This window comes from Mastomys coucha, unplaced genomic scaffold (genome assembly GCF_008632895.1).
Source record: "Mastomys coucha isolate ucsf_1 unplaced genomic scaffold, UCSF_Mcou_1 pScaffold22, whole genome shotgun sequence".
Taxonomy (NCBI): domain Eukaryota; kingdom Metazoa; phylum Chordata; class Mammalia; order Rodentia; family Muridae; genus Mastomys; species Mastomys coucha.
In genome coordinates this window covers 197,221,221-197,233,848 of record NW_022196905.1, presented here as the reverse complement: position 1 = coordinate 197,233,848, position 12,628 = coordinate 197,221,221, and the positions used below count along the sequence as shown (strand labels likewise).

The 12,628-nt window shown below is 40.9% G+C and overlaps 1 protein-coding gene across 1 annotated transcript in view; it reads right to left on the bottom strand.

The window, feature by feature from the left end:
* Scrg1 (stimulator of chondrogenesis 1) overlaps positions 1–12,151 on the bottom strand; it is a 60,142-nt gene extending 47,991 nt beyond the window's left edge. Inside the window, exon 1 of the mRNA XM_031339861.1 lies at positions 11,098–12,151. Coding sequence (XP_031195721.1) covers positions 11,098–11,220 — 123 coding nt within the window. The 5' untranslated portion in view covers positions 11,221–12,151. The remainder of the gene's footprint in view (positions 1–11,097) is intronic.
* Between the last annotated feature and the right edge of the window lie 477 nt (positions 12,152–12,628).

Below are 12,628 nucleotides of genomic sequence, written 5' to 3'. Positions count from 1 at the left end.
TAAAAGCAACAAAAACAAAAAATGCATGCTGAATCATCACTTCACTGCTTACCATCATCCTCGTTCCTAGTGTGTGAGGATCCTGAGTTAGTATCAGAGCTTCCTGAGTCTTCCCTTGCCAGCCACTCTTGTTCCCATGCGTGGCAGGTGGATATACCCTCCCTCTGACCTCGCTGCTTTTACAGCCTCACACCTTTGGCTCAGAAGGAGAGCGATTTCCAAGTTTTAAAAACAAACTTTAGAAATTTGGTCAGTCACGAGGCTTCTTGTGCCCTTCCTTTTGCTGCAAGGTCATAAAGACCCAGGTTCTCGGTTTGTTTGTTTGTTTGTTTGCTGTTGATTGTTTTTTTACTTTATTTTTCTTTAGTTTTTTATTACACGCTGTAGTTCTGCTTCATACAGGAACAGGAAGAAAGTGAAAATAACCTTGGAGTTCTAGTCTTAAGTTGTTGGCGAGCGCCACCTGCTGTTTCTACTAGAAAGCAGCTCTAGAGGCGAGAAATAAGCCTTTAATAAATACTTAACTATAAGGTTAACTATTGGTTTTGTTTTACCACGGGAAAGGACTGCGGCGATATTTTAGACAGCGGCTTGATTTTATGTAGGACTCAAGGAGTAGTAAAATAGCTCAAGAACAGTAGCTTACGTTATATTTCTTGAATCTCAGGTTTCTTCAATTTTCCAACATCTCCCTACTGTCCCTTAAGCCTACATTAGAATTGAGCCCAAGTGATTTCCGAAGAATACCCTTGTCCTTACTGCTGTTTCACAGGTGGACAAGTAACATCCAACTCCTTTTTTTTTTTCTGTATCCACCCAACATCTGTTTATCCATATGTGTCTTGACCTGTGTGAATTGCCGTATAAATAATTTGCTGGTGGCAATTGGCACAGAACATGAAAATTCCAAGACAGGGAGTAACTCATTCAGTTTGTATTGAATTATTTGTTCCAAATTATCCAGCGCTGGCCTTTGCTTCCCTTTCCTGTGTCTGCAAAAGGCAGAGTATACCTCGTGGCTTCGGATGGCTTTGCCTTGAGCAGCAGGGCTTTCTTTGGTCAATAGGGTGTGTTTAGAATGAATATGATCCCTGCCTGAATTTAGGCCAGCTTTACCTTGATAGTCTCTACTAGAGCAGTAAGCCTAAGAGAGAGTGACTCCTCCTTTAGCCCCGGCAGGTCACTGAGCTAATCCCTAACAGCAGAGTTGAACCCATCAGTCACTGCTGACCTATGTCCAGCTCATGAAATGAATAAATGGTTTTTTTGTGTGTGTGTGTTTTTTAATATTTTTGTTTGATATTTAATTTTTATTTATTTTATGTGTATGGGTGTTTTGCCTGCATGCGTGTCTGGGCATCATCTGCATGCGGTGCCCGAGGAAGCCAAAAGAGGGATCAGATCCCTTGGAACTGGAAGTACAGGTGGTTGTTGGCTGATGTATGGGGTCTGAAAACTGAACCCAGATCCTCTGGAGGAGCAACCAATGAGCCATCTCTGCAGTCCCTAAGTCTTTGTTTTTAATGTTTTCCAGCCACTTCTACTTTTCTAATGTTTAGAAGGTTTTAAATGTGGTAAAAATTTATACACATAAAATCTATCATCTTATCCCTTTTTAAGCTGTAGTACAGCTTGGTGCAAAGTACATTATCTTGTGCACCCATGGCCAGTGATGTTATCACTTCACCCTGTGACACAGAAATTCTGTATGCATTGAACAGGAACTTCCTGCTTCTCCTCACCTCTAGCACCTGCGAGGTACCATCTTCACCACAATGTCTTCTATCAGTATAACGGTTCTCACACTCTGCATTATGTAGCCTTTCTCTTCTTGTGATTGATTTGTCTAGCCCAATGTCCTCTAAGTTCATTGGATGTAGAATCATACTGTCCCGTAAATCTACTGCATGTTGTTTATGCTTTCATATGTAGGTTGTTTCCTCCTGTTAGTAACTATCAACAACATTGCTGTGAACCTAGTTATGCAGAACTCACTTCAAGTCTCCGCTTCCGATTGCATCGAGAGATGGAATTGCCAGATCATATGGTAACTCCATTCTTAGGTTGGTGCTTTCTACAATAAACAGCTCCACTCCCACCGGCAAGGCCTTACCACATCCTTACTGACCCATTATCTGTTTCTCTTATGAGTCATCTAGATGCCTGTGAGATGCTATCTCAGTGTGATTTTGTACAAACATTTGCTTTTAAAGCTATGGAGAATTTGGGGATTTTGTTTGTTTGTTTATTTGTTTGTTTTTGTTCTTTGTTGTTGTTAATGATGTTTTGGTTTGTTTTCTGTGACAAAGGCTGACAGAGTTGGAATACAAGTCTGGCTGATTCTAAAACCTGCAGAAACTACCAGAAGAAAAGGATCCTGCCTCCAGGATGATGTGTTATCTAACTAATTTGTGGGGAAGGAGAGAGGGGGAAGAGGAGGGGGAGGGGAGGGGGAGGATATGAACTATCAGGTTGTTAAGATTCTTACTTCCTCATTCCCTTTATCTGGCCCTTCTTTTTCTCTTTGTGAAATTACATATTAAGTCAAATGTAGTGGTGCATACTTGTAATTCTAGCCCTTGGGGGGGTGAAGGTGGGGGAATCAGAAGTTCAGGGCCAGTCTGGGTTACATGACATCCTGTCTCAAAGAAACCAAAAATAAAATGTATGAAGCACTCTTTATCCTCTAATGTACTGGGACAGTGGTTCTCAATTTTGCTAATGCTGTGACCCTTTAATACAGTTGTTCACATTGTGGTGACCCACAGTCATAAAATTATTTTCATTGCTACTTCATAAGTGCAATTTTGTTACTGTTATGTATCATAATATAAATCTCTGATATGCAGGATATCTGATACTTGACCCCCCAAAATGTCATAATCCACACACAGGATTGAGAACCGCTGTACTAGGCAGTGAGCTTTTCAATGTTTACAGTATAAATGTTTCTCCTAACAAATTTTAAGACAGCATTTTTCCACTATAATCCCTACTTATAATACCTGAGATATAAAAATATTTATTTATTTATGTTTGATAAAAAGCATTTAAGTGAATACACAAAGAGACACTGTCTGGGGAAAGGAGAATCAACCAGGGAGGGGCAGGGAACATGGGTCATGGCAGTGGAGGAGGGGAGTAATTGGGAACAAAGCACACTGACATGTATATTTTAAAATATCACAATGAACCTGTGTATATTATGAACTGTGTATGGTAACCTAAGATGAATAGATACTAAATTTTTTTTAAATTGAAAATCACCGAATGAAATAAAGAACATTTCTGGATGCTTGCTGTTGTATTTTAATAACATGGCCAGTAGAGGTCAGAGCTGAGTTTTTAAATATCGTGGATGGCAAATCATTTTATAGCTGTATTTACCCAAGAATCTGCTCCTTCTAGGTGTCTCTTGATCTGTATGGATTGGGCAGTCCCAATTGGTGTGAATCATGAAACACATTACCTGAGAACAGATACTTTAAATTGGCTTCCCCTCTATATATGATCTGGACTTGGAACTCAAGTAGAAAAGAAAGAAGGGAGGGAGGGAGGGAGGGAGAAAGGAAGGTAGGAAGGAAGGAAGGAAATATAAATTTTATTTCTGTAAGCTGGACCAGAAATTGACTTTAAGGGTATCCACAGTTGTATGAATTATTGCTCATAAATAAAAATTACATTCAATAGAACAACCAGAGAAGGCAATAAATAATTGCAAAGCTATTTACCTACCTTAGCAACATTTCCTACCCAAGTGTGTGTGTGTGTGTGTGTGTGTGTGTGTGTGTGTCTGTGCAGATATAACAGACCTGGTAGTTAATATTGGTTGTTAACTTGCCCGGATGTAGATTTACCTAGGAGACATACCTTTGGTCATGTTTATGAGGGTGTTTGCAGAGAGCTTTAGCTGAGATGGGTTGAGATGGGTACCATTCTGTAGGCTGATGTCCAGGACTGATGAAAAAGAAGGAAGTGTGCAGGTCCCCAGTGTCCATTGTGCCTTGCCTGGGGCTGTAACCAGCTGTCTCAGGCTCCTGCCACCATGCCTACATGTCATGATAGACTATAACCTTGAGCCAAAATAAATCATTCTTTCTACCGGTTTGTTGTTAGTTTGTTGTTATTGTTTGTTTGTTTAGTTTTTGGTTTTTGGTCTTGGTAATAAACAACAATAGTTAACATATCTTTGTAACACAAGGATACTTCGCTGACATTTTCCTCTTCCTTTTTACAACAACAATAAAATAAATGGTGAACTGAGGGTCACAGCCTATGACTCTGCCTAAGTGTGGCTTGCTCTTCCCAGCTTGGTAGGCTTGTGTCTCAATGTCATAATGTGTAACAATGGAAAAGGCGGGCCCTAAGAAGTAATGACAATGGATCAGAAACCGGTCCTGTTCTTTTGATTGCTTGTTTGTTTCCTTTGATCAATGAGTTCAAGGGTAATTCTTTGAGAAATAAAAGGAAATTTGCTTTTGCTTATGGCTTCCCACATACGAGGTCTTGTGATGTGCAAGTTTACACACCACCTCACTCCTTGGAGTGAACAATGTCAAGACGGTGTGGTGTGGTAGGTTCATGGAAGCTCACCAACTGTTGAATGGCTGAGCAAGTGAAGTATTGTTAGGGAGAGGGATTTGTTTTTGTTTTGAAGACATCAATACATTGCAGTTTCTAGACAGAAATAAATCCAATTAACTTCAGGGTTTGGGTAAATTCATACTCAATTATTATTATTATTATTATTATTATTATTCATCAGATGTCCTTTTGGGGAGACATTAAAATATCTTCCCTATTGAGGAATACCCATATGTGGGATGGAGAGCTAAATCAAGGGGATTGTTAACTCTCTATCTCTGGAAAGTGGTCTTTCCCTTTGGCTATACACAACAGCAATTATAGAATTCCTCCTTTTCCCATTTCATACGCCATGAAGTAAATATAGGAAGCCATTTTTAACTAATCGGGAACATTATCTATGGTGCCCAGTCATGGGGAACTGAGGGTCACAGCCTATGACTGTGAAGGGACGTCCCACTGAGTAGCACGCAGTGCTATAACTGGTATTGTGGATAAACGAAGTAGCCCAAGAATCTTAATATGATGTGTGCTTACTCCTGCTGTGCCTCAGTGGATGGCGGGCCTCAACTTCTGAGAATTTTGTTGTACTGGAACTTTAGAGGTGTAAGGTTGAGGTTAGAGTTTGTTTGTTTGTTTGTTTGTTTTCAAGACAGGGTTTCTCTGTATAGCCCTGGCTGTCCTGGAACTCCCTTTGTAGACTAGGCTGGCCTCAAACTCAGAGATCCCAAGTGCTGGGATTAAAGGCATGCACCACCACCACCCGGCTTTTTAATTTTTTAATTTTTATTTATTTATTTATTTATTTTTCCCGAGCTTAGTGTTTCTTGAGAACCAGAGAATGTAGATTTGTGCAAGAAATGAAGTTGTTGCTAGGAAAATGTAAGGGTAGAGTCTTTTGTGAGGTGCGGGGGGCGGGGAGAGAGAGAGAGAGAGAGAGAGAGAGAGAGAGAGAGAGAGAGAGAGAGAGAGAGAGAATTACTGAGAATTACTCATCCATGCTTTCAGTGTGGGACAGAGAAAGAGGATGGGAAGAGATCATCACTAACTATCTCTGAACAAGGAACACCAGTCCTCAGAAGGAGAACAGGGTTGTGCTCTTTGTCTCTGTCGCTGTCTCTGTCTGTCTCTGTCTCTGTCTGTCTCTGTCTGTCTCTCTCTCTCTCTCTCCTACTGCTACTTAATACTTTAATCAGCTGTTGGGCACATAATATATAAACTGTAATCATCACCCAGAATGAAAGGATGCCCAGCGTACATGAACAAATTAGAGGTTCTTAGTCAAATCCAACAAATATATACTTGATAATGGCTTTGGCTAAGATATATTTTTATATTTTTTTTAGTATGTTCACATTTGCCTGTGGTTAGGGAGGATTAAGCTTGCCAAACTTTAATGTGGTACAAATGCCATGTTCAAAACGAAGTAAGTAGACTGTGAGAGGGTCTGGCAAATCAAAAGCAGTATCAACAGCTGTGGCTTTCTAGCACTTTTGAGGCTAAAATAATATAATCCTGCAGAGCTGATGTGGGCACTGATTCTCCAATTCACTTTTTCTTTTAGTAGAGTATGATCATTGGTAATTTCACCTTTGTTATAATCAGGGTTTGATTAGACGTGATAAAGGCCAGAAGATAAAAATGGATTGAGAAACTAATTAATTAATTAAAGATTTATTGAGGAGCTAGTTCATTCAAAGATACATGCTTGATGCAAACTGTAGACTCTCCGTTCATGCATGCCCCCCCCTCAGTCAGTGAAAGAGTTAATTTACAGCTTTTCAGTTTCCATGTGTCACTACCAGTGGGCATATTTTTAAAAAGGAGTGGTCAAAATAATCTGAGAACTCATAGAAATAATGAAAAATGACAGTGATTCCCTACTGTTTTTTGTTTTTGTTTTTGTTTTTTTGTTTTTTGAGACTGGGTTTCTCTGAGTAGCCCTGGCTGTCCTGGAACTCATTCTGTAGACCAGGCTGGCCTCGAACTCAGAAATCTGCTTGCCTCTGCCTCCCAAGTGCTGGGATTAAAGGTGTGCACCACCACCGCCCTGCAGTGATTTCCTAATGTTAAATAACTGGCCTCTGAATAAGAGAATTCAATATTATGATTCTGACCACTTGACAATAAAAAAATGACTGATAACCCACAGATTACCTGAAACTTACAGTAATACAGTTATATCATGAATATGACAATATATGGTATACATCATATTTTTAATATCTCTGCTTTCTTTTTTGGGCATGTAGTGTATGTGTGTACCAGCAGGCATGGATGCCCGTGTGCACACATTCAGAGGCCAGAAGTTGACATCAGATATCTTTCTCTGTGGCCCTCTACCAGGGCTCACCAGTACTCAGGAGACAGAGGCAGTGAGATCTGTCTGTGAGTTCAAGTCTAGCCCAGTCTGCAGAGCTAGTTCCCGCACAGCCAAGGCCACACAAAGAAACCCTGTTTTGCAAAGCAAAGCAAAACAGAACAAAAATGACTTCATTATCTCCTTCTGTACCTTCTTATCATTAAACAAGTTCTTTCCTGATCTTTCTTAGCACAGAGGTGAGATTCAACCCGAGATTTAAGTTTCTACTAGACGTCCATGTGTCTTAGCGCAGAGATGAGATTCAATCTGAGATTTAAGTTTCTACTAGACGTCCAAGTTATTTTTCTCCCAAAAGCTAATTGCATAATCAATCCCATGGATATTTTGTGTCCAATTCACTTGCTCATTTATTGATTATATTGTCTGCCAGTCTTTACATAGTCTAGATGTTAAATTTCCGGACACTAGTCTCTTGTCAGATGAACGGCAGGTAAAGGTTTGGTTCTGTTTTGTATGCTGTCTTTTAACCCTGACAATTGTTTCCTTTGCTTCGAAGCTTTTGGATTTCTCTCTGTCCCATTTATCAAATCCCTCTATTATCTCCTCAGCCATTAGAATCCTGTCCAGGAAGTCATTACCTAAGCTTGCATCTTGAAGCATTTCCCCTACGTTTTCCGCCAGTAGTTTGGAAGCAGGATGAGAGGTTATGAATGTAGTTTCATCCTGCCGCCTGTTTCCCCCGGCACCGCCTGTTAAAGAGGCTGTCTGCTCTTCAGTGTTCCCTCTTAGTATCTTTATAGGGAATCTGGGGGGTTTATTCTGGAGCAAAGTGCAACGTAAAATATACAAAGGAGCAAGGTCTAATCTACTGCGGATTGCGTGTTTGTTTCTGGGCCAGTCCTGGTGATGCTATGGCTCTGCATCACTTGCACTCAGGCGTTGTGATAGCCCCAGCACTGCTCTATGCTCAGCATCACCCAGCACTCCTCTATGCTCAGCATCACCCAGCACTCCTCTATGCTCAGCATCACCCAGCACTCCTCTATGCTCAGCATTGCTTTGGCTATTTGGAGTATTTTTGTACTTCCATATAAATTTTAGGAGTTTTTCTTATATCTATGTAAAGAAAGTCACGACTTTTAATAGAAGCAAAGCTATGTTCCAAGAAAGAGGTACTTAACCTCTTGAGTAATTTTAAATATCTTTATATATAAGTTTAATGTGTACATTTGTTTTAAAACAGTCTCCTTCCTAAGCTAGGCAGGCCTGTAACTCACTATGTAAGGTGGGTCATCCTAAAACACAACACCAAGTCAGTGCTACCCTCAAGCCTGATCCCACTCTACCGTGTTCATGTGTATGGCCAGTGTAAGAAAATGTTGACTAAAGCCATGGAATCTTAGGTAATCTTGGAGAATCATTCTAAATTTGAGTTTTACAAAACCAGCAACAACCAATTATTCAGATACTTGTAAGAGCAGGTTGAATCTGATAGGGCAGCTCATTCATTTTTTCAACCATAGATTGATTTTTACAAACAAAATAACATTTCAGCTAAATGGGATATGATTAAATATTAATATTGGACAAAATATTGGACAAAAGCAGAAATCACACTCCTTCTGGAAGAGATGTACTCTCCTAATGATGCAAATGTCTAAAGCAGTTCTCATTGTATCGTTACATCGGCAAAACTCTCATCTAATGCTTTGACAGCTGGTAAACCTTCATTTTGTGGTACAATTCCATTTTTTAAAGTAGCTGGCAATTCATGGGTTTTACTTGTTAAAATATTCATATGGGTACTGAAGTGGAAGTTTCTAGATGTATCATCGGATAGAGACTCACAGTGGTGTTTTGCTGAGGCCAGACCCATGGATGGGCAGGTGGTGTTTGGAGAGGATATAAATAGGACTCAACGGACAGTGACAGTGACAGACACTTGCATAGCTAGCTGTGCAATGCTTCACTGGTCTCACATCTTCACCTTCGAGATCTTCGCTTCATTGAGAGAGGCATGGCAGAGAATTTCTCCTGGCATCCTGGCTGGTCCTGGTCGCCCCTGCTGACTCTTGCCGATTCTGTGGAGGCCTGGAAGGTTCTGCTAGATCATGACACCACTGCTGATTGATGTTTGGCATCCTCACACCACGAACTGGACTCCTGGTATCCTGACAAAGGGAGATAAGAATTGCCCCAAGGAACTACTTCTAAAGTGGTCCACATCCCCTTGTCCTATTTACCATCTTTTCTCCTATTTCTTTGGATAGTGTGCTAAAAGGGGAGTCGAGGTGTTTTAGAACCCTTATTAAAAGTAGGTCTAAAAAAATTTAAGCATACGTTAGGCTTAAATTTCAGTGGCTGTAAAATCAATCCTTTAAAACATATATAAATAAGTAACAGGAAATGAATTGATGATTTCAAGACTCTTCTAAAATAGTAAAGTGTTAGTGAATTCAAATTGGACTACTAAGAATTCTATTTATTTAACATCATTAAAGTTGAACTTATATGAATTTAGACCTTTCTAAAGGGGAAGGAAGGGGAGAAGAGAAGAGAGGAAAGGGGAAGGGAGGGGAGGGCAGGGGAGGGGGAGGGCAGGGGAGAGGGGAGGGCAGGGCAGGTACAGAAGCATACCCTGCCTTAAAAATTCAAGAGCTGGGGATGTGCCTTCGTGACAGAACGATTGCCTAACAGGAGAGAGGCTCTGGGTTTTGTACAAGCAGACAAATAGTCCTCAGCAAGTGATGTTAGCTTTGGCTGTGTCTGATCAGCATACCTCTGACTGGAACAAAGCAGGGCTATAAAGAGTAACTAAATCAGGGCTAACCTTCTGGGCCACCAGCATTGAAAGCCAAAGAGATCTGGGAAGCCTGTCACATTGGGCAGTCATGCTATGTGAACTTGTTAGGTCCTCTATTCCTGACTCTGTCCAAGTTCTTCTGCTAATTACCAGGGAGAAAAGTGCATGCACACTTAGGAATCCTTAGCCTGCAAGTCTCTGCCTCTGTGAAAATAGTTCTTTCATGGTTGTGTAATATCACTTCAAAATTTTAAGACTGTGCAATCCAGGAATAAAAATAGATTTTTAAAGGAATTTTTTTTTTTTTTTTTTTTTTAGAAAACCAGTAAGTTGTCAATTTTATGAACATCATTTTGATGTTTTAATTTGATTCCTTGTTGTTCTTTCATTTTCAAAGAGAGTTCTGGTTACAAACTGGGCTGATTTTTACCATAAATTCAGAAGGCAAAGCTCTTCAAAAGAGCATTCTATTATCTTCCTCATTTTGACTCAATAACAAGGAATTTCTTTCCTTTCTTTTCTTTTTAAGTTGCCAACTGGCTTTCCAACAGTTTTCAATGCAGTGACTATGTCATCCACCTAAGTTAAAAACCATCCAGGCTGGGGATGTGGCTCTATTGATAGATCGCAATCCCCAGCACTGCATAATCCAGATGTGGCTGCCCCTGCCTACAACTCAGCACTGGGGCACATCAGCAGAAGAGGATCAGACATTCAAGGTCATCTTCAGCTCTATCAGGAGATAAAAGCCATCACGAGTTACGTGTGAGAAATTCAAACGAACAAGACAACAGCAAAACCACACTTGCCTCTGTGTCTCTTACACATTGACTGCATCTTACCCTGTTTCCCCTGAGGTGAAAATAAGAAGGGATCCTGTGCCTATAGGCCTATAATATCTTGTGACGTTATTGGTTGGTATTATTTGATTCCCTTGTCTCGGTGAAGAATTTTGACTCTCTGGGGGAAAATGGAAGGCCAGTCGTTCTCTAAGCTTGCTGGTGCTAATCTGCGGACACTTCATTCTTTGCCTTGCTCCTCTATGCTTGCCTGAGGCTTTCCATCTGCCCCTCGGCCTCGGAATCTTCTCCAGAACCTACAAGAGTGTTTCAGTAAAGCCATAATGATGTGAATAGATAATATTTACTGGGAACTTGCTATGGGCTCAGTGGTCTGGGAACTTCAAATGCAGAGCCAGGCTTTCAACTCTCCCGATGCCACATCTACATCATCAGTCCCACATCGTGGAATTGAGACCCTACTCTCAAAGGCCTTCTGCGTTTAGATTTGAGCAATGAAGAACGCAAGAAGCCTGGTTAAATTTGAGTTTCTAATAAAAATGAGAAGAAAAAAACTTAGTATATGCATATACATTGGAGGTACTTACGTTTAAAAAAGAAGTGTTCACTGTGATCTGAAATTCCGATTTAACTAGAATTGCTGGAGATGATCTGGCAATTCTCCCTTGGGTCTGTGTTCCCTCTGTGGAGATGAGGTGTAAAACTTCCATTTTTTTTCCACTTTGTCTCTTATTTCTGGTCACCAGGTGGTGATGAACACAGCTTCCTTGGCCAGGCACTCCTACCACGATGAGCTGCCTCACCGCAGGTTCAAAAGCTCCGAAGCTAACGGTCTAAAACAACAGAAACCTCAAGCCACAATAAAACTTTCCTGTTCCTGAGTCGTTGTCTCAGATACTTGCTGCTGTGATGGGAAGCTGACACAGTGTAACAAACATCAGGCTCTACGCTTCTCCACTTCCTGGGAGCCTAACACCAAGGCTTCAATTTAGATATGATGCTGTCTCTCCCCCGGCCTGTGAAGCCTCCGAGATAGCTCAGGCACACAGCTGGGAAGGAAGGACGTGGGCAGGATTTCAGTTCTACTTGCAACCTGGCCAGGCTCTGTCAGGAAATGAATACGTCAAGGTCGTCCTCGGTAGAGTTGGTACCCGAACCTGACTGCTGTCTGCGGTTGCCGGTTGCCGTTAAACGTTGAAGCCTCTTTCTTTCCTGGTCTTTGTCTGCTTTCAGTTACTTGTTTTCGGGATGTCTTAGTGTCTTCTCCTTGATTGAACTGACTTACCATCCAGTAGATCGTCTTCTAGAAAAATCATTCCATTTCTTTTTCTTTTTCCATTTCCCTTCTCCATATGGCAGGCAAACATGGTTTCTAGCAGAGTCTGGTTCTACCTTTCTGATTCCCTTTGGGTTTCCTGGGTAGGATAGCTGATGTTCCAGGGCCAGGGACGAGACTGTTTTCCTCAAAGGAGGTCAATGACTCTACCTGCATCTTGAGATTTATATTATAACTCAGTCCTCAAAGATGAAAAGGGAGTTCATGATAATCTTGTCAGAATCCACAATACAAAACTACTGGACAGAGCCAGGCACAATGGCACCCCCGGTAATCCTAGCCCTTAGGAGGTGGAGGCAAGAGAATCACAAGTTCCAGGTCAGTTTATGTGTTCAAGGCCAGCCTGAGCTACATGGCAAGACCTTGACTCACACAAAACAGGAAAATCTTGACTATAATTCTAAGTATATTCTCTAGAACCATATGCTATGTTGTGTGTAAAAAAAAAAAGTAACCACCCAAGTCAATATAAAATGAGTTTAGAATCAGTATGATTTAGTGGGAATAATATGAACTTTAGAAGAAACCAGATCTAGGTTAAGCTATAGGTCCTACTTCCTACTACCTATGTGACTTTGGGGAAAGTCCTCCTTCCTATGTTTATAAGAGTGGAATAGACTTAATTACAGAGATTTAAGAGTCATTTTCTAGAACTGCCATTGTGACTTCTGTAAGCTAAGGGCCTTAAATAAGACATGTAATGTCTCATGGTTCTGGAAGCTAAAAGTTTGAAATCAAGGTGCCAATTGCTGGTTTCCTTCTGAGGGCCATAGACGATGGCC